This window comes from Cherax quadricarinatus, chromosome 63, assembly GCF_038502225.1.
Source record: "Cherax quadricarinatus isolate ZL_2023a chromosome 63, ASM3850222v1, whole genome shotgun sequence".
Classification (NCBI taxonomy): Eukaryota; Metazoa; Arthropoda; class Malacostraca; order Decapoda; family Parastacidae; genus Cherax; species Cherax quadricarinatus.
Window position 1 is genome coordinate 14197964 of NC_091354.1, and position 20427 is coordinate 14218390.

At 39.6% G+C, this 20427-nt stretch overlaps 1 protein-coding gene across 3 annotated transcripts in view; it reads left to right on the forward strand.

The window, feature by feature from the left end:
- LOC128698170 (BTB/POZ domain-containing protein 1) overlaps positions 1 to 20427 on the forward strand; it is a 54951-nt gene that overhangs the window by 21723 nt on the left and 12801 nt on the right. For 2 of the 3 annotated variants that reach the window (XM_053790272.2, XM_070098642.1), the window contains exons 3-8: positions 3580 to 3801; positions 3933 to 4077; positions 6403 to 6581; positions 15720 to 15906; positions 16031 to 16161; positions 18612 to 18723. In XM_053790272.2, coding sequence (XP_053646247.1) covers positions 3580 to 3801; positions 3933 to 4077; positions 6403 to 6581; positions 15720 to 15906; positions 16031 to 16161; positions 18612 to 18723 — 976 coding nt within the window. The remainder of the gene's footprint in view (positions 1 to 3579; positions 3802 to 3932; positions 4078 to 6402; positions 6582 to 15719; positions 15907 to 16030; positions 16162 to 18611; positions 18724 to 20427) is intronic. The other variant, XM_053790273.2, reaches the window with a different exon arrangement.

Below are 20427 nucleotides of genomic sequence, written 5' to 3' on the forward strand. Positions count from 1 at the left end.
GGGGTGGGTTAATAAAAAAATTAGGTTTGGGGGGGCAGAAGAGGGGGGTTTTTGAGGTGGTTTCGCCAAAAGAATGGGTCAAAGTAGAAGGGCAAAAACAAAAATTTTAGGGGGAAAGGGAAAAAGGGAGGGTCGCCCCTAAAGGGTTGGAAAGAGGGGGTAAAGGGTGGGGAGGGTTGGGCTTCCCGCAAGCGTGGGGATGAGCCCTGTTAGATAGGAGGGAAAGGAGACAAATGATACTTGGGGCCCACGATCTGTTGGAGGGGAGGGTAAATTTATGGGATTCCCGGGGAAAAGGGTTATTTTCATAGTCGGGCTTGGGGTCCTGGAAATGGGGACAATGCCCGCACCCCTTTAAAAGGAGTGGTTTGGGAAGGGAGTTTGGGGGGATTTTAAAATTTTAATTATATCTGGGGGAAAATATTTTCTTTTTGGGGGTTTTTTTTTTTTGGGTCAAAACCCCGCCTTGGTGGGAAAACGGCCACTTGTTGAAAAAAAAAAAAAAAAAAAGAATTTCCCCCTGGATTTTCTTTTTTATTTTTTTTACTAGTTCTTTTTCTTGTTTATTTCCTCTTTTCTCCATGGGAGAGTGGGAAAATAATTCTTCCTCCATAAACCATGTTTCAAAAAGGGGACTTTAAAAAGATGGGAAAAAGGAGTTTGTAACCCTTCCCCCGTATAAAATTACTAAATTTAAGAAGAGAGAAACTTTTTCTTTTTTAGTAGTTCACCCAGCCTGGGGGAGGATATAGCTGGTTTGGGAGAGAAAAACTTTTCTGACATTGTGAAGTGGTGAAATTTGAGAATACTATATGAGGATAAATTCAGCAGAAAAACAGGTTTACCCACTCACCATATTTTTGTCTCCCAACCAATGGGAAGTAAGGGCACCACTCTACTTAGTTGGAGAGACTCGTAGAAGCCAAACCATACCCCGGCCGGGATTGAACCCGCGGTCATAGAGTCTCAAAACTCCAGCCCGTCGCAGCCACTAGACCAGCTAGCCACAATAAGATTCATCCAACTAGGTATATTTCTACACCATAGGAAGGTTAGCACAGGCACCTCTGTGACCACAAATGCAAGTTTTACAGACGAATTCCAGCTAGCGTGGCTGGACTAACTCTAGCTCAAGTCCCTTCACTGCCATCAACATGACTCAAGAAATTAATGACCGATCTGAACAAACATATTTCGGCCGATTGACGCTATGTCATGTTCAAATTCTCAGTTCGTCGCGTTAGCCACTAGACCAGCTAGCCACAATAAGATTCATCCAACTAGGTATATTTCTACACCATAGGAAGGTTAGCACAGGCACCACTGTGACCACAAATGCAAGTTTTTACAGACGAATCTCCAGCTAGCGTGGCCGTGACGAACTCTAGCTCAAGTCCCTTCACTGCCGTCAACATGACTCAAGAAATCGTAATGACACGATTGCAAACAAACCATACACCCGGCTGGGATTGAACCCACGGTCATAAAGTCTCAAAACTCCAGCCCGTCGCGTTAGCCACTAGAACAGCTAGCCACAATAAGATTCATCCAACTAGGTATATTTGGCTAGCTGGTCTAGTGGCTAACGCGACGGGCTGGAGTTTTGAGACTCTATGACCGCGGGTTCAATCCCGGCCGGGGGTATGGTTTGTTTGCAATCATGTCATTACGATTTCTTGAGTCATGTTGACGGCAGTGAAGGAACTTGAGCTAGAGTTCGTCACGGCCACGCTAGCTGGAGATTCGTCTGTAAAAACTTGCATTTGTGGTCACAGAGGTGCCTGTGCTAACCTTCCTATGGTGTAGAAATATACCTAGTTGGATGAATCTTATTGTGGCTAGCTGGTCTAGTGGCTAACGCGACGGGCTGGAGTTCTGAGACGCTATGACCGCGGGTTCAATCCCGGCCAGGGGTATGGTTTGTTTGCAATCGTGTCATTACGATTTCTTGAGTCTCGTAGAAGCCCTGTGATTGGTCAGAAATAGAAAATGGGAACTCAACGATGCTGGATGGGGGATGAATGCACATTGCAACATGCATTTAGTTTAAGAAAAATCTATACCTGTTCAGTAAAGGGTTAAGGTTGAATAACCCAGCAAAGAAGAAACATTATCACTGTCATTCATTCATTCATTCAATCACTGTCTTTCTGGTATCATTCTGATATCACAGTTCAGATAACCCTCTGAACTGTAACATCACCTCCAGGACTTGAGTCTAGCTAACCTGTTTCCCTGAATCCCTTCATAAATGTTACATTGCTCTTCCCCATTTGCACTTAGCCATAAAACCAATTACCTTCACTCACTCCAGTGATGCATAAGCCTGTTGAATGTCCATTTTATATTCCCATTTTTACAGCCACTGACAAATTTTTTTTTTCATTTTCACAAACAGTTGACACTCCTGCAGCATTTTTATTCTGTAATTTACATCCTAAAGAAAAGGACTTAGGTAAATGCTTCATTTATTATTATTATTATTATCACACTGGCCGATTCCCACCAAGGCAGGGTGGCCCGAAAAAGAAAAACTTTCACCATCATTCACTCCATCACTGTCTTGCCAGAAGGGTGCTTTACACTACAGTTTTTAAACTGCAACATTAACACCCCTCCTTCAGAGTGCAGGCACTGTACTTCCCATCTCCAGGACTCAAGTCCGGCCTGCCGGTTTCCCTGAACCCCTTCATAAATGTTACTTTGCTCACACTCCAACAGCACGTCAAGTATTAAAAACCATTTGTCTCCATTCACTCCTTCATTTATGTAATGCCAAAAACCATAAGTCTATATGACACATTCAAATTATTCATTATTATTAGCATTAGAAGATAGTTCAGATATTTGTGGAAGCTTCTCATTTAGGCCAACACCTCAAAGATGGCACGATTCTAGAAGTATCAAAGCAGGGTGATGTAAAAAGAGAAATGAAAGTTTCTCTTTTAAACTTAGTAACTTATACAGGAGAAGGGCTTGCTAGCCCCTTGCTTCTGGCATTTTAGTCGCTCTTATGACACACAGGCTTATGGAGGAAGAATTCTTATCCACTTCCCATGGAGATAAGAGGAAATAAAGGACAAGAACTATTAAGAAAATAGAAGAAAACCCAGATGGATATGTAAATACACCTACCATCTGACTTACGACCGAGTTTGGTTCCGAGAAACCGGTCGTAAGTCGAAATGAACGTAAGTCGAACTTTACTACTGAATATCAACATAACATTTTTGTAATGACTTTTATTTTATTTTGGTATTTTATGTTTTACTTTACTTTTTCTGCTGTTAGTACTGTATTTTATACTGTAAGGTTTAGGATAAACACTGTGTACAACACAAACACTTGTTTATTTCCCAGAAATTTGGCATAAAAAACACGGTCATAAGTCGAGTCGTCGTATGTCGAGCAGGTCGTAAGTCGGATGGTAGGTGTACACACTTGTGGACATGCATGTGTAGTGTAACCTATATGTAGAAGTAGCAAGATATATCTGTTATTCTGAGTGTTTATGAGACAAGAAAAAACATCAGTAATGTACTGTAGAATAATAAATGTTAATACTCTTCCTTATTACAGATTTGCATTCCTATTCAACAACGAGATACTCAGTGATGTTCATTTCCTGGTGGGTAAAGGTGATTCAAGACAACGCATACCTGCACATAAGTTTGTTTTGGCAGTTGGCAGTGCTGTATTTGATGCTATGTTCAATGGGCATCTTAGTACTCATCAAGAGGAAATTGAATTGCCAGATGTGGAACCACAGGCATTTCTTGCTCTCTTGCGATTCCTATACAGGTAAGCTATTTTTCCTTTTTAACATCAACTAAATTTGGCTAGTTTCATAACCTTTCAGCTGGATGAATATTTTCTTTAAATTCAGAAAGTTTATATGAAAGTTAGATTTTAACCTTTTCTGACTTCCACAGTGATGAGGTTCAGATTGGTCCCGAAACTGTGATGACAGTATTGTACACAGCCAAAAAATATGCTGTTCCTGCTCTTGAGCAAGCCTGTGTGGACTTTCTTAAGCGCAATTTATCCTCGGATAATGCATTCATGCTTCTGACTCAGGTAGGTGTACAGTATGAAGAATGCAATTATTAATCCTCCTGTGAAGGGCTGTTATTTATGATTGTATGTTTTTGGGTGTGCAAAAGAAGAAAATTGAAAGTGAATACAGGAAAGAGTAAGGTTATGAGGATAACAAAAAGATTAGGTAATGAAAGATTGGATATCAGATTGGAGGGAGAGAGTATGGAGGAGGTGAATGTATTCAGATATTTGGGAGTGGACATGTCAGCAGATGGGTCTATGAAAGATGAGGTGAATCATAGAATTGATGAGGGGAAAAGGGTGAGTGGTGCACTTAGGAGTCTGTGGAGACAAAGAACTTTGTCCTTGGAGGCAAAGAGGGGAATGTATGAGAGTATAGTTTTACCAACGCTCTTATATGGGTGTGAAGCATGGGTGATGAATGTTGCAGCGAGGAGAAGGCTGGAGGCAGTGGAGATGTCATGTCTGAGAGCAATGTGTGGTGTGAATATAATGCAGAGATTTCATAGTTTGGAAGTTAGGAGGAGGTGCGGGATTACCAAAACTGTTGTCCAGAGGGCTGAGGAAGGGTTGTTGAGGTGGTTCGGACATGTGGAGAGAATGGAGTGAAACAGAATAACTTCAAGAGTGTATCAGTCTGTAGTGGAAGGAAGGCGGGGTAGGGGTCGGCCTAGGAAAGGTTGGAGGGAGGGGGTAAAGGAGGTTTTGTGTGCGAGGGGCTTGGACTTCCAGCAGGCATGCGTGAGCGTGTTTGATAGGAGTGAATGGAGACAAATGGTTTTTAATACTTGACGTGCTGTTGGAGTGTGAGCAAAGTAACATTTATGAAGGGGTTCAGGGAAACCAGCAGGCCGGACTTGAGTCCTGGAGATGGGAAGTACAGTGCCTGCACTCTGAAGGAGGGGCGTTAATGTTGCAGTTTAAAAACTGTAGTGTAAAGCACCCTTCTGGCAAGACAGTGATGGAGTGAATGATGGTGAAAGTTTTTCTTTTTCGGGCCACCCTGCCTTGGTGGGAAATCGGCCAGTGTGATAATAAAAAGTAATAAAAAAAATAATGTTTTTACTTTTGCAGTTAATTTGTTAATTACTTGTGAATGCTGTATCAACATTTTTGTTATCAGTGCTAGCCCAGGTGAATTCAGCATATCAAGGAAAAAAAATTTAATTATTATTCAGTCCACCAAAATTATCAAATATTATTGGACTGAAATTGTTCTTTCATAGGAAGTTCAATAGACTGTCCAGTCCCCCTTTATTTAGAAAATTGTATTTATTCAGAAGAGCAGGGCTAGGGAACCAGTCATCAGGTTTGTAACAGCTGCGAACTGAAAAAAAAAACGTCCAGTACTATATGCGAAACATTCTCCCTTACACAGTAGACATAACTGTGATGTATAATACTGTACTGGAAAGCATATATACTGTGGCTTTCTGGAGAACCATATTTTGCATTCAGTACTGAAGGTGTGGAACCTGAGGAATGGTGGAATGCATTTGGAGTGTTTTGACCCTTTTTCTTCTTGCTTGCCCCTCACCTCCTCTTTCCCCTCTCTTCAATTTAATTTGTCTCTTTCCTTTTCTTTTTACTTTCCCTTCTCTCCTTTTTTGTTTTTCTTCTCTCCTTTTTATTTCCTTTTTCTTGGTGTGTATTAATTAAACTCACATAGCAGATTATGAATACGAGCCCTGTACAATGTGTAGTCTGCCGGCAGGTTATATGTGGGTCCCTACACACTTGATATGAATGTTTGAGCATGTTCTCCTATCTCCATCTTCATTTTTCTTCTATCTTTTTCTCTACTAAATCTTCACCCCTCTTCCTTTTCTCTTCTTCCTCTCACACCTTTCTCAGTCTCAAGCCCAGCTAAGGATGAGAAAACAGGCTAGGACAAATACTGCAATTTTAAGTATGAAAAGCTTAGCTTTCTGACCATGAAAGACCTGGGTAAAATCTTTTATAGTTTTCTTGTTTGTAGATGCCAACTGTGTTGTTGTGGGTGACTAGTTGCAGCATGTGCACAACCCCACTCTGGTGCCAGTTATTGTTGCAGTAGTAAATCAGGGGCTTATCAGAGCTATTAGAAGCTCAGGGATATTAAAGGTAAGTAATAGGTAGGAGTAGGTATGCCATTGTTCCAAAGCACTTGTCCTGTGGTCCCTGTGACAGCGAAAACCAAGTTTTCATACTTCAAAAAGGTTATATAAACACCCATTATAGCACCAAAGTGCTATAAATTTTTCTTTTGAATAATTTCTGCTTTTAGCTTAAGATGCAAATTATAATGGGTTGTGAGATACATGTATATAAACAGTTGTATGTTATTTACCTGTTTTTTTCCAGGCCCGACTTTTTGATGAACCTCAACTGGCAGCTTTGTGTCTGGAGACAATAGATAAAAATACAGCCGACTCATTAGCAGCAGAGGGCTTTACAGATATTGACAGCAACACCTTGTGCTTGGTGCTTGAGCGAGACACACTACGAATTCGAGAGGCTAAGCTTTTTGAAGCAACAGTCAGGTAATACCTGGGTGAATTCATTTTGTTTGCATTAGTATCCTGTAAGTTTCCAAGCATTTAAATAAGTGACTTTTTAAGTTTTTTGATAGAGCTGTTACACAGATCATATCTATCTGTTCTATATCTATATTGTTGTATAGTTTTCACCTTTTCAGAGGGCACCGTGAAATTTTGTTCAGCTTTTCCTTATGGTAATTTCGTTGAAATTACGTAAGTTCCCTTTACTCTAAATGTATCTAATTTCTATCTAAAAATCACTTAAATCTAACTAAATGAATGACAAAAGTTGTATTATTGATTTTCTTTTGTATTTACACAGTTCACTTGTCACTGTAGCAATATTCGAGTTTTAGCTACTAAAATATTGACACTGTGGCAGAAATTGATAATTTACAATTTTCCATCTTGCTTATTGCCCTTATTTTTCTTCCTGTGAATCTTGCTAAAATACAGTACTTTTAAAGAGTACTGTTAACTTCCACTTAATCTAGATAGGGACCAGACAAGAGGTTTAACCCTTAAATGGTCCAAACGTATATATACGTTTTTTCAACATCTGAAAGTATGTAAAAAAATTATTACAACCCAGGATTCCAAATGGCCTGTTATCCCGGGTGTAATGGGAGCAAAATAAACACAGCAGAAAAAGTTTAGACTTATATTATCCTTCACCAATTTAGAACAGCAATATGGACACTATGTACAGTGATAAGTATAGTGCACTCCATGGTAAGCAAGGCAGAAATAGAAGCCACAAGATAGCAGACCGTGCTTCAACCAGCTCTAGAATGGAAATGACAAGGGCAGACAGGAGAGTGGTACCCACATAACCTCTGCGATTGCCAAAACCATCTTCTTATTGGCTAGAACCTGATCACTAGTTGAACGACGGGGCCCCATCATCAACTCGTAGCAACCTGGTTCGCTGGTTGGGGGAGATAGCCTGTAAATGAGGGTGTGTACATGCGCCGAATAAAGGTTACGTACTCTTTGCATGCCACAAAAATGTAGATCTTCTTTTTTGTTTTACATTTGAAAACGTGTAAAAAAAACTTTTATCTACATTTTTTTTTTGTTACATATGAAAATATGTTAAAAAAAGTAGATCTACTTTTGTAGCAATACGAATTTGAACATCGATTTGTTTGGACCGTTTAAGGGTTAAGCAAATAGCATTTTTCCACATACACCTATATTAGAACCTGATATGTGGACCAAGATAGTAGTACAGTAAAACTTTGATATAACAGACCAGTAAAGAGGGAAAGACAATGTTTGATAATGCCAATTGTCTGATAATTCCAAATATTAAAAAGTAGCAAGATGAAAAAGCACTAATCCACCATGAATAATAATTAAATTTGCAGTAGGTCATAGAGACCATTTACTAGCATCACCTAGCATGAGGTCATTGTATGACCAGGTTGTTAAGTGAAGCAGTTTCAGAGTTTTTCCATAGTTATTCCAAATAGTTTTTCCATAGTTATTCAAAATTACTTTTTGCACACATTCGTTGAGCATAGGTAATGGGAAGGTTGACTCTACTATTAATAATTATTGCAGCATTTGTTTTGTTGTCATTAATAACAAGTTATAGTGGTAATAGTCCTGATGTTAATGGAGAATGTAAAATAAATGAGGGTTTAATACAGTGGAACCCTGACTATCAGTCATAATCCATTCCAGAAGGTTGGCCTAAATTCAAAAAGGCCTAAATTCAAAGCAATAGTATTTCCCATAAGAATTAATGTAAATATAAGTTGTGTGTGTGTGTAAAGTTGAAAGTGAACATAGAAAAGAGTAAGGTGATGAGGGTATCAAATGATTTAGATAAAGAAAAATTGGATATCAAATTGGGGAGGAGAACTATGGAAGAAGTGAATGTTTTTAGATACAGTAGGGCCCCACTTATACGGCTGGTTAGGTTCCAGGCTACCGCCGTAAAGTGGAACACCCTTTTTTTCCACTTATAAATGCATACAAACACTAGATAACAAGTTTACACTAACATATATTAAGTTAGCAATAGAACCAGACATCAAAAACAATAAAAAAGTACAATACACACATAGTGCACTCATTACTTACCTTAAAATATTTATAGTCTTAATCTAGGGTGAGACAAGTAGTATTTATTGTAAGAAATCAAGTGTGGTATGTATGGTAGTCAGCCAGGCTACCATACCAGGCCACCCCACCCACACTTACAATTCTATGATATTTAAGCATCCCAGAGCGATAAAATGTATATACAGTTCACTCATTACTTACCTTAAAATATAGGGTGAGATGAGTAGTATTTATTGTAAAAAATCAAGTGTTGTATGTATGGTAGTCAGCCGCGCTACCATACCAGGCCAACCCACCTACACATAATATTCTATTACATTTAAGCATCCCAGAGCGATAAAATGTATATACAGTTCACTCATTACTTACCTTAAAATATTTGTAGTCTTAATGTAGGGTCAGGAGTAAGTAAATGAGATAAAACAAATAAATGAGAGAGAGAAAGAATGAGTGCATGAGAGAGTACAGGCGCAGAGTTATGTAAACAAACCAGGCGAAGGCAAGTTTTGTTAACAAAGTGTACACGTCTGGTTTGTGTACAAGTTACATTGTGTACAGGTTGTCTCTACATTGATACGGTAGAATAAATAAAGAAGAACACTCCCATTCTCATGTAACATCATTTTGAGAAGAAATGATGCTCTGAGTGAAGGCAATGGAAATAAGTCACTCTGACTTTTTTGGGTTATCCTAGGTTCTCTACACATATGTTGTTATGTATGATAATCTATGTAACTGTATTTGTGTATACCTGAATAAACTTACTTACATACATACGAAAGGAATAATTTTCTACAGTTACTCCCAGTAACACATTTTCTCTTATGTTAGATTAGAGAAAATGTTATTCTTGGCATCACTTGTACAAGTTATCTGGCTACCACATCTCATATTTATGTTTATTTATTCTATTGTAGGGTGTATTTATCATCTTTATGTTATGTATTGTGTTTATTATATAATTTTGAAAAAAATATCATGGATGGATTAATGAAAATGTGTATATTAACGTAATATACAACATTTAATGAGACTCGGTGATTATTATTATTATTATTATCATTTCTAATATGGCGTCACTTGTGCAAGTCGTCTGCTACCACATCTCATATTTATGTTTATTTATTCTATTGTGGGGTGTATTTATCATCTTTTTATATTATGTATCGTGTTTATTATATAATTTTGAAAAAATATCATAGATGGATTAATGAAAATGTGTATTTAAGGTAATATACGACATTTAAATGAGACTCGATGATTATTATTATCATTACTAATATGACGTCTGGAGACATAAGACACTCTTACTGATTTTAATGTGTACCTGCATGCCAGCACAGTATGTAAGTTTATTTAAGTACAGGTATACATAAGTATAATTATCAGAGTACAGTGGACCCCCGGTTAACGATATTTTTTCACTCCAGAAGTATGTTCAGGTGCCAGTACTGACCGAATTTGTTCCCATAAGGAATATTGCGAAGTAGATTAGTCCATTTCAGACCCCCAAACATACACGTACAAACGCACTTACATAAATACACTTACATAATTGGTCGCATTCGGAGGTGATCGTTATGCGGGGGTCCACTGTATATATAAAATATGAAATAACTTAAAAACATTTGAAATTTTGGAGTTTCCAGACAAAATGGAGAGACTTAGTGCTTACTGAGCTCACGAAGAATGTAAACAAACAGGGTGGGGCGTGGTGACCGTATTAGAAAGTCAGGTGGGGGGAGCCGTATAGCGAGTTTTGGTCATAATTTGAAATGACCGTATTAGCGGAACGCCGTAAAGTGAAACGCCGTAAAGCGGGACCCTGCTGTACTTGGGAGTTGACATGTCAGCAAATGGATTTATGAAGGATGAGGTTAATCATAGAATTGATCAGGGAAAAAAGGTGAGTGGTGCGTTGAGGTATATGTGGAGACAAAAAATGTTATCTATGGAGGCAAAGAAGGGAATGTATGAAAGTACAGTGGACCCCCGCATAGCGACTTTAATCCCTGCAAGAGGGCTCATTGTTATGCGAAATGATTGGTATGCGAATGAATTTTCCTCATAAGAAATAATGGAAATCAAATTAATCCGTGCAAGACACCCAAAAGTATGAAAAAAAAAATTTTACCACATGAAATATACATTTTCCTACACACAAAGAGAAGGATACATGCACAATAGTAGAGTAGTACATGCACAATATATATTGTGCATGTCCTATACTAAATGAAGAATAAATGATACTTACCTTTATTGAAGATGCAGCAATGACTGATGAGACACTGTGTCCTGGGAGTGCCTTTTCCTCCTGAGTACTGTAGGTCCTGTTTGGCATTTTCTTCCAGAACAGGCCTTATCACACTGTGTATGCCACTACAATTCTTAAATCTCTCAAACCAACCTTTGCTGGCTTTAAATTCACCAATATGAGCACTAGTTCCAGGCATTTTTCCCTGTTCACCTGGGTGTTAGTCGACTGGTGTGGGTTGCATCCTAGGAGACAAGATTAAGGACCCCAATGGAAATAAGTTAGACAGTCTTCGATGACACTGACTTTTTTGGGTTATCCTGGGTGGCAAATCCTCTGGGGTTAATTGTTTCTTGGTATTCTCAATAAGCCACACCAACAACGGTGCTACAGCAGCAGCAGCAGCAGCAGCTGACAGTGCTACAGCAGCAGCAGCAGCTGACAGTGCTACAGCAGCAGCAGACGATGCTACAGCAGCAGCAGACGGTACTACAGCAGCAGCTGACAGTGGTACAGCAGCAGCAGCAGCTGACAGTGCTACAGCAGCAGCAGACGATGCTACAGCAGCAGCAGACGGTACTACAGCAGCAGCTGACGGTGGTGCAGCAGCAGCAGCTGACAGTGCTACAGCAGCAGCAGACGATGCTACAGCAGCAGCAGACGGTACTACAGCAGCAGCTGACAGTGCTACAGCAGCAGCAGACGATGCTACAGCAGCAGCAGACGGTACTACAGCAGCAGCAGACGGTACTACAGCAGCAGCAGCTGACGGTGGTACAGCAGCAGCAGCAGCTGACAGTGCTACAGCAGCAGCAGACGATGCTACAGCAGCAGCAGACGGTACTACAGCAGCAGCAGATGGTACTACAGCAGCAGCTGATGGTGGTACAGCAGCAGCAGCAGCTGACAGTGCTACAGCAGCAGCAGACGATGCTACAGCAGCAGCAGACGGTACTACAGCAGCAGCAGATGGTACTACAGCAGCAGCAGCAGCAGCTGACGGTGGTACAACAGCAGCAGCAGCTGACGGTGCTACAGCAGCAGCAGCAGCTGACGGTGGTACAGCAGCAGCAGCAGCTGTACCACCAATAGTAGCGATGGTTGATTGGGGTTTATTATACAACCTGGCCAGCTCGGAGACACGCACTCCACTTTCATACTTATCAATGATCTTTTTCTTCATCTCTATAGTAATTCTCACCCTTATTGCTGTAGGGTTGGCACTAGAAGCTTTCTTGGGGCCCATGGTCACTTATTTTGCAGATAAAATCACCAAAAACACTGTAATAATACGAAATGTTCCGATTGTATGCTTGGATGTTACCGCGGAGGCTGGCTGGTAAACAATGCCACCGGCGGCACATGTGAGGCTGGCTAAGGGCGCACATTGGACGCGTCTCGGACAAAGAGCGGTGAGCGGGTTTTTGAGTGGTATGCGAGGCAAAATTTTTGCGATAAAACCGAGCGGTATGCGGATTGTACATTATGTGATGGCGACGGTATGCGGGGGTCCACTGTATAGTAGTACCAACACTCTTATATGGGTGTGAAGCTTGGGTTGTGAATGCAGCAGCGAGGAGGCGGTTGGAGGCAGTGGAGATGTCCTGTCTAAGGGCAATGTGTAGTGTAAATATTATGCAGAAAATTTGAAGTGTGGAAATTAGGAGAAGGTGTGGAGTTAATAAAAGTATTAGTCAGAGGGCAGAAGAGGGGTTGTTGTGGTGGTTTGGTCATTTAGAGAGAATGGATCAAAGTAGAATGACGTGGAGAGCATTTAAATCTGTAGGGGAAGGAAGGCGGGTTAAAGGTCATCCTCAAAAAGGTTGGAAGGAAGGGGTAAGGGAGGTTTTGTGGATGAGGGGCTTGGACTTCCAGCAAGCATGCGTGAGTGTGTTCAATTGGAGTGAATGGAGACGAATGGTATTTGGGACCTGACGATCTGTTGGAGTGTGAGCAGGGTAATATTTAGTGAAGGGATTCAGGGAAACTGGTTATTTTTATATAGCCGGACTTGAGTCCTGGAAATGGGAAGTACAATGCCTGCACTCTAAAGGAGGGGTTCGGGATATTGGCAGTTTGGTGGGATATGTTGTGTATCTTTATACGTATATGCTTCTAAGCTGTTGTGTTCTGAGCACCTCTGTAAAAACAGTGATTATGTGTGAGTGAGATGAAAGTGTTGAATGATGATGAAAGTATTTTCTTTTTGGGGATTTTCTTTCTTTTTGGGTCACCCTGCCTCGGTGGGAGACGGCCGACTTGTTTAAAAAAAAAAATCCATTTCAGACACCCAAAAATATTAACAAAAAATACGTTTTTTAAAGATTAATTATAGTTTTACATACACAAAACAATGAGAACTAAAAACAAATAAATGAACATTTAAATCACTATTACATATCTTTATTGAAGACTCTTGTTGGCTTATGGAAGACATGGAGGAGGAGGCAGAGAGGACTGATTATTGTTTGGAAGTGGAATCCCCTCCCTAAGAACTTCAGGTATCAAAGCCCTCTCTGGGGTTACTTCCCTCCCTGCTTGCTACACTCCCTGCATGCCTGCTACACTCCCTGCATGCCTGCTACACTCCCTGCATGCCTGCTACTCTCCCTGCATGCCTGCTACACTCCCTGCCTCCCTTCCACACTCCCTGTTTCCCTTCTATACTCCCTGCCTCCCTTCCACACTCCCTGTTTCCCTGCTACACTCCCTGCCTCCCTGCTACACTCCCTCCATGCTACACTCCCTGCCTGCCTGCTTGCTGCACTCCTTGCCTCCCTTCCACACTCCCTGTTTCCCTGCTACACTCCCTGCCTCCCTGCTGCACTCCCTCCATGCTACACTCCCTGCCTGCCTGTTACACTCCCTGCCTCCCTGCTACACTCCCTGCCTCTCTGCTACACTCCCTCCCTCCATGCTACACTCCCTGCCTCCCTGCTACACTCTCTGCCTCCCTTCCACACTTCCTGTTTCCCTGCTACATTCCCAGCCTCCCTGCTACACTCCTTGCCTCTTTGGTATGCTCCCTTCCTCCATGCTACACTTCCTGCCTCCCTTCCACAGCATATGTATAAAGAACCTAGGATAACCCAAAAAAGTCAGACAGAGTGACTTATTTCCATTGGGGTCCTGCCTTCCCGCTACACTCCCTGCTAAACTCCCTTTTGCAACATTAGATTCCTTGATTGCTACTTTCTTTGCCAGGATGGAAGTGATTGTTGATTTGGATTTCCCATACATTCTGGCAAGTTCTAGCACTCGAACACCACTCTCATATTTTTCAATAACTTCTTTCTTAACCCTTTGAGGGTCGACAGGCCCTCTCCAAAACTCGTTCTCAGGGTCGGCCAAATTTAAAAAAAAAAAAAATTATTTTCTCTTATGAAAAGATAGAGAATCTTTTCCCGATCATAAAGACACCAAAAGTTTGAAATTTGATAGAAAACTTACGGAATTATGCTCTCGCAAAGTTAGCGGTCTTGGCGATGTTTACGCATCGGCGATTTTGCCCACTTTGAGCCCCATTTTCGGCCAATTTCACTGTACTAGTCGACAAAAAACATGAATATTTTGCTAGAACTCCATTTTTTCCATCGAATGGGTGCAAGAAACCACTCATTTATGAAATTCAACTATCCAGTACAGTGGTCAGAATTTAGCAATTTTGCCAATTTCACACAAATTTCAAAAGATGCCAATTTCCGAATAGGGTCCAGAATAAACAAGAAAGACATTCCTGGCACTAAAATGACATTTCCTCTTGTCATTAGTCATGTCTCAAGGCCCCTCTTATATTCTTTTGCTTTCCACTTTGAATTTTTATTTTCACAAAAAATATAAGATTTACTGTTATGCAGACTACTGCATTAGTGTAAAAAATGGTATAAATATTATTGGTGCACTTGTGAAAGAATATTAGACTCACCAGTTGACGTGTATTGCACGCTTGGCATGATTTGTTTACTTTTGAAGTTAGGTAAAAATCGAACATTTCTGCTACTTTGAGCTCAATTTCAAGGCACCTTTCTTTGTAAAACCAGTCAAAATCATCTCAATTTCTGTAATATGTCTTCCATTATATAAAATGAGACCAAGAAAACTAGAATACAACAATAAATACCATACGAAAATACACTGCAAAGTCGCTGATTTATTAAAAAAAAAATGGTCAAAGTTTTTTTTTTCTCATTATGCACTGTGTGCTGCAGGATTTTTTTTAGACTGTGCACACTGACCACATAGACCCATTCTTTCATATGAAGGCCTACCAGCTTTCTCCCACTAGATTTGAGGCCGCTAGAATTTATGAGTACTAGTACGTCAAAAACCCCTACACGTAAGACGTACTAGTACGACGAAAACCCTCAAAGGGTTAAATTCCATTGTGTTTCTCACTTTCTTTACCAAAGGAACTTTACTAGGAATTTTCTTTGGGCTAATGGTGGCTTATTTCACAGTCATGCTTAATAAACAAGTACAAAAACCAATGGATTTTAAGGAAATATTTGGATGAATGCGCAGAGCATATGCTCATTCACCGAGAGACACAGGGAGACTGACTCACCTATGCAGTGGCGTCCCGGTGGGAGGCAGGCTGATACGTATAATACGGCTGGTTTGCGAGGCACCGGCCGAAATTCAGAGCAAAATTTCAGCCCAAAAACTAGCCTAAATATGATTTGGCCGAAAAGTGCAGTAGCCGATATTCAGAGTTCCACTGTATTTTGCCTCTTTAGCTCTCATATCAACTTAGGTAGATATTGAATACATATCAATTTAGAATTTCCTATGATTTAAATTCATATAATTTTCAGGTGGTCTGAAGCTGAGTGTGAACGTGAGGGTCTGGTTGTAACAAGCACCAGCCAGAGAGCAGTGTTAGGGAGAGCATTGTCTTTGGTACGATTTCCCCTTATGACTGTGGAAGAGTTTGCTCAAGGTCCTGCGCAGTCTGGGATCTTGACAGATCGTGAAGTGGTTCAGCTGTTCCTTCATTTTACTGTGAGTATAGAATTGTATTTATGCAAATTATTTGCAAAAAAATTAGATTGTGATCAACAAAGAACATTGATAGAATAAATTATCTTCCATGTTAAATAAAATACTTAGGCTCTCAATGTTTTAGGTAAATCCGAAACCCCCCGTTAATTTCTTGGACGTTCCTCGGTGCTGTATGACAGGCAAGGAACAGACAGTATGCCGATTTCAGCAGATAGAGTCCCGCTGGGGGTATTCAGGCACTAGTGATAGAATTCGGTACAGTATACCTTAATTTTACCATATTCACTAAAAAAAATCCACATAATTGATGTACGTATATGGGAAAGTGTAAATTTACACATAAATTTGAAATAATGAAATACGTATACATAAAATAACAGATGTATTTATTAGAGTACAGGTCCTCCATCACAAATCCAGCATCATTGGGACCTGTAGTGTGCCGGATTATGAGTTTGCCGGATTACAGAGTGGTTAGGTTAGAATACACTTAATAAAATTAACCAACTTGACTTACACAGTTCATTGAACATCGGCAAAAATCGAACATTTCTGCTACTTTGAGCTCAATTTCAAGGTACTTTTCGTCACGAAAGCAATCAAAATCATGTCTATTTCTGTAATATATCTTCCATTGCATCAAACGAGTCCAAAAATGAGAATACAACCATAAAAACCATACGAAAATATACTGCAAAGAGGCGGCTAATGGCTGAGAAGGGAACTCCCTTATTTATCGTCCGTCTTTTTTATTTTTGTTGTACGTTAAGAAGCATCTTTCTGTCATACATTGCCCAAGTTTCAATGAGATAGCCCAACAAACAACCGAGAAAAAAAAATATTTACCAAAAATCAGATATGGCAAGCCCAAGCCAGGTACTGGAAATAAGTCACTTTGTCTGACTTTTCTGGGTTATCCTAGGTTCTCTATACATATGCTGCTATGTATGATATTCTATGTAACTGTATTTGTGTATACCTGAATAAACTTTTTTACTTCTAGTCTGTCAGCTGAGTACAAGAAACTGCCCATTCACTTATTTCAACTACCCAATAAAGTGGTCAGAAATTGGCAATTTGGCCAATTTCACACAAATTTCAACAGATGCCAATTTCAAAATAGGGTCCAGAATAAACAATGCAGACATTCCTGGCACTAAAATAACACTTTCTAAGTTCATTAGTCATGGCTACAGGCCCCTCATATAGAAGATTTACTGTTATGCAGACTGCTGCATTATTGTAATAATTTTATAAATAATGTCAACCCATTCTTGACTACATATTGGAATTTTGACTGGCAGGCGGACAGGTATTGGACGGTGAAGTCATTTGTTTACTCTTGAGCTTTGCTAAAGAATGGAACATTTTCGCTTCTGTGAGCGCAGTTTCAAGGTACTTTTCATCATGAAAGCAATCAAAATCATATCTATTTCTGTAATATATCTTTCATTCTATCAAATGAGACCGAAAAAATGAGAACATAATCATAAAAACCATACAAAAATATACTGCTAAGCGGCCACTAATGGCTGAGAAGTGAACTCCGCTGTTTATGGTCTGATTTCTTTCATTTTTGGTGTACGTTAAGAAGTATCTTTCCATTATACATTGCCCAAGTTTGAATAAGATAACCCAACAAACAACTGAGAAAATAATATAATAATAATAAAAATATCTTTATTTACTACATGTACATGTACAAGGTATACAGGCCTAGCTGACATCAGTGACATATTACTGTATAGAAAGCCACTTGTTATGCAGAGTATTTCAAGAAAATTAGGTCAGTGTCCCAGGATAACGCCCACACTAGTCGGCTAACACCCAGATACCCATTTACTGATGGGTAAACATAGACAACTGGTGTAAAGAAACACGCCTAATGTTTCTACCCTGGCTGGGAATCGAATATTTACCAAAAATCATATATGGCTAACCCAAGCCAGTACTAAAAATAAGCCACGTTGACTTTTTTGGGTTATCTTAGGTTCTCTACACATATGCTGCTATGTGTGATAATCTATATAGAGAAAATAACTTTTTTGTTTCAGGTTTATGGTGTAGTACGAGTGTATATCACAGTTAGTCCTGTGCTATGCTCCATTTTCTCTAGTATAAGCCCCCAAGACAGGGATAGGAGAATGGTATTTGTATACCATATCCTCTTCGTACCTCCGTCGAACTGCTCGGTGTTATGCCAAATATTATTCATTCTGGAGTATTTAACATGTTTTATGCTATTTATATTGTTTCTTATGTCATATTAGATCAATTGTGATAGGCAAATAAGCTGTAGTGTTGATATTAGCGTAATAATAAAGCATATTCTCCTGCTTCACGAGACTGAGTTCATGACAACCGACAGTGGCTTCAAAGCCACCTTATCTTTAATGGATAATGTACTGTGTAGGTGCTTTACATAATGAGAAGCATTTCTTTTATTCATTGGAACCATGGCTAGGGCTAAAAGTAAGCAGGTTAAAACAATAAATGTAGAAAAAGAAATTGGAATGACTTATGCAGCAAGTAGCGCCACCAAACAGTACCAACAGGTTGGTGTGGCGACCCTGGAAATTTGAAATTATGCTAGCCAAAATTAGTGCTGAATAACTGAAGGAACCGAATAACTGATCGCCAGATTTGTGATGGCGGACCTGTAGTAGAGAGAGAGTATTTAAAATGACTCCGTGCTTGTTTTCCAGGTTTATTGTAGATCGACGCATCTTTGTAGTTGGTTTTGGAATGTATGGGTCCATTCATGGTCCTTCTGAATATGAAGTAACAATACAGATCATCCATACTGCCACTGGAAAGGTATAATTACATAACATTCTACTCAGCAGTGCTTGTGCTTGCTTCCCTAATGGTGTGTTGCTTACATATTTACTAAGTAATTATACAGTGATGGGTTTCCTTTAAATTACACATTTTGCATGTATTTTATTTTCTTGATAAACTTGTTCTTCTTTCAACAAATCGGCCATTTCCCATGAAGTCAGGGTGGCCTAAAAAGAAAAACAAAAGTTTCTCTTTTTAACTTCAGTAATGTATACAGGAGAAGGGGTTACTAGCCCCATGCTCCCGGCATTTTAATCGACTCTTATGACATGCATGGCTTACAGAGGAAAAATTCTGTTCCACTTTCCCATGGAGATAAGAGGAAAGAAGTACAGGAACTAATAAGGAAATAGAAGAAAACCCAGAAGGGTATGGATATATCTATATGCTTGTACATGCAAGTGTAATGTAACCTAAGTGTAAGTAGAAGTAACAAGACGTACCTGAAATCTTGCATGTTTATGAGACAGAAAAAAGACACCAGCAATTCTGCCATCATGTAAAACAATTTCAGGATTTTGTTTTACACTCACTTGGCAGGACGATAGTACCTCCCTGGGTGGTTGCTGTCTACCAACCTACTACCTAGGTTCTTGATAAACACGTGACAAAAATATCCTGTGTGATGGAAATTCGTATTTTTTTACATGTATGTATTTTTAATTCACCAATTTTCCTGAGGTTATGTCATTAATAACCAATAAGTTTTGGAGAAAAATATAGTTAAAAAAGCCAAAAACAGGTGGATTACCTGGTAGATGAAAATTGATTAATATTAAATAAGGAAATTGAGTGTAATTAAACAAATCAAAAAAAAAGAATATTTTGATGAAAATTGGACCATTAAACCATGATTATATATCATTTAGGGAAGAAGAAAGGAACTTGTAGGCTCATCAAAAGTTGAGGGTCACCTTGTGTACCAATATATTAATTTTAAAAGAGTTAAAAGGGATAATAAAAAGCTAAACAAGAGTATGAAATTAAAGAACGTAACATAAGAAAGAAGGAACACTGCAGCAGGCCTACTGGCCCATGTGAGGCAGGTCGAAGTCGCCTCCTGCCTTAAACCAATGACCCACCTAGTCACGTCAGGTCACATCCACTTATGGAAGGGGCACGACATCAAACCTATTAGCTAGTCAGGTCCAACTCACACCCAACCACACCCACTCATGTATTTATCTAACCTATTTTTAGAACTACGTAACGTCTTAACTTCTATGACAGTACTCGGGAGTGTGTTCCACTCATCCACAACTCTATTACCAAACCAGTGCTATCCTATATCCTTCCTGAATCAGAATTTTTCCAACTTAAAACCATTGCTGTGAGTCCTGTCTTGGCTAGATACTTTTAGCATACTATTTATATTCCCTTTATTTATTCCTGTTTTTCATTTATACACCTCAATCATATCACCCCTAATTCTATATCTTTTTAGAGAGTGCAGAGTCAGGGCCCTCAGTCTATCATCATAGGGAAGATTTCTGATACATGGGATCAACTTCGGTATCCTCCTTTGTACGTTTTCCAGTGCACTTATATCCATTCTGTAATATGGTGATTAGAACTGTGCAGCATAATCTAAATGAGGCCTAACCTGAAGACTCCTATTATTTATGCTCCTTGATATGAGGCCAAGGATTCTGTTCGCTTTATTGCAAACACTTACGCACC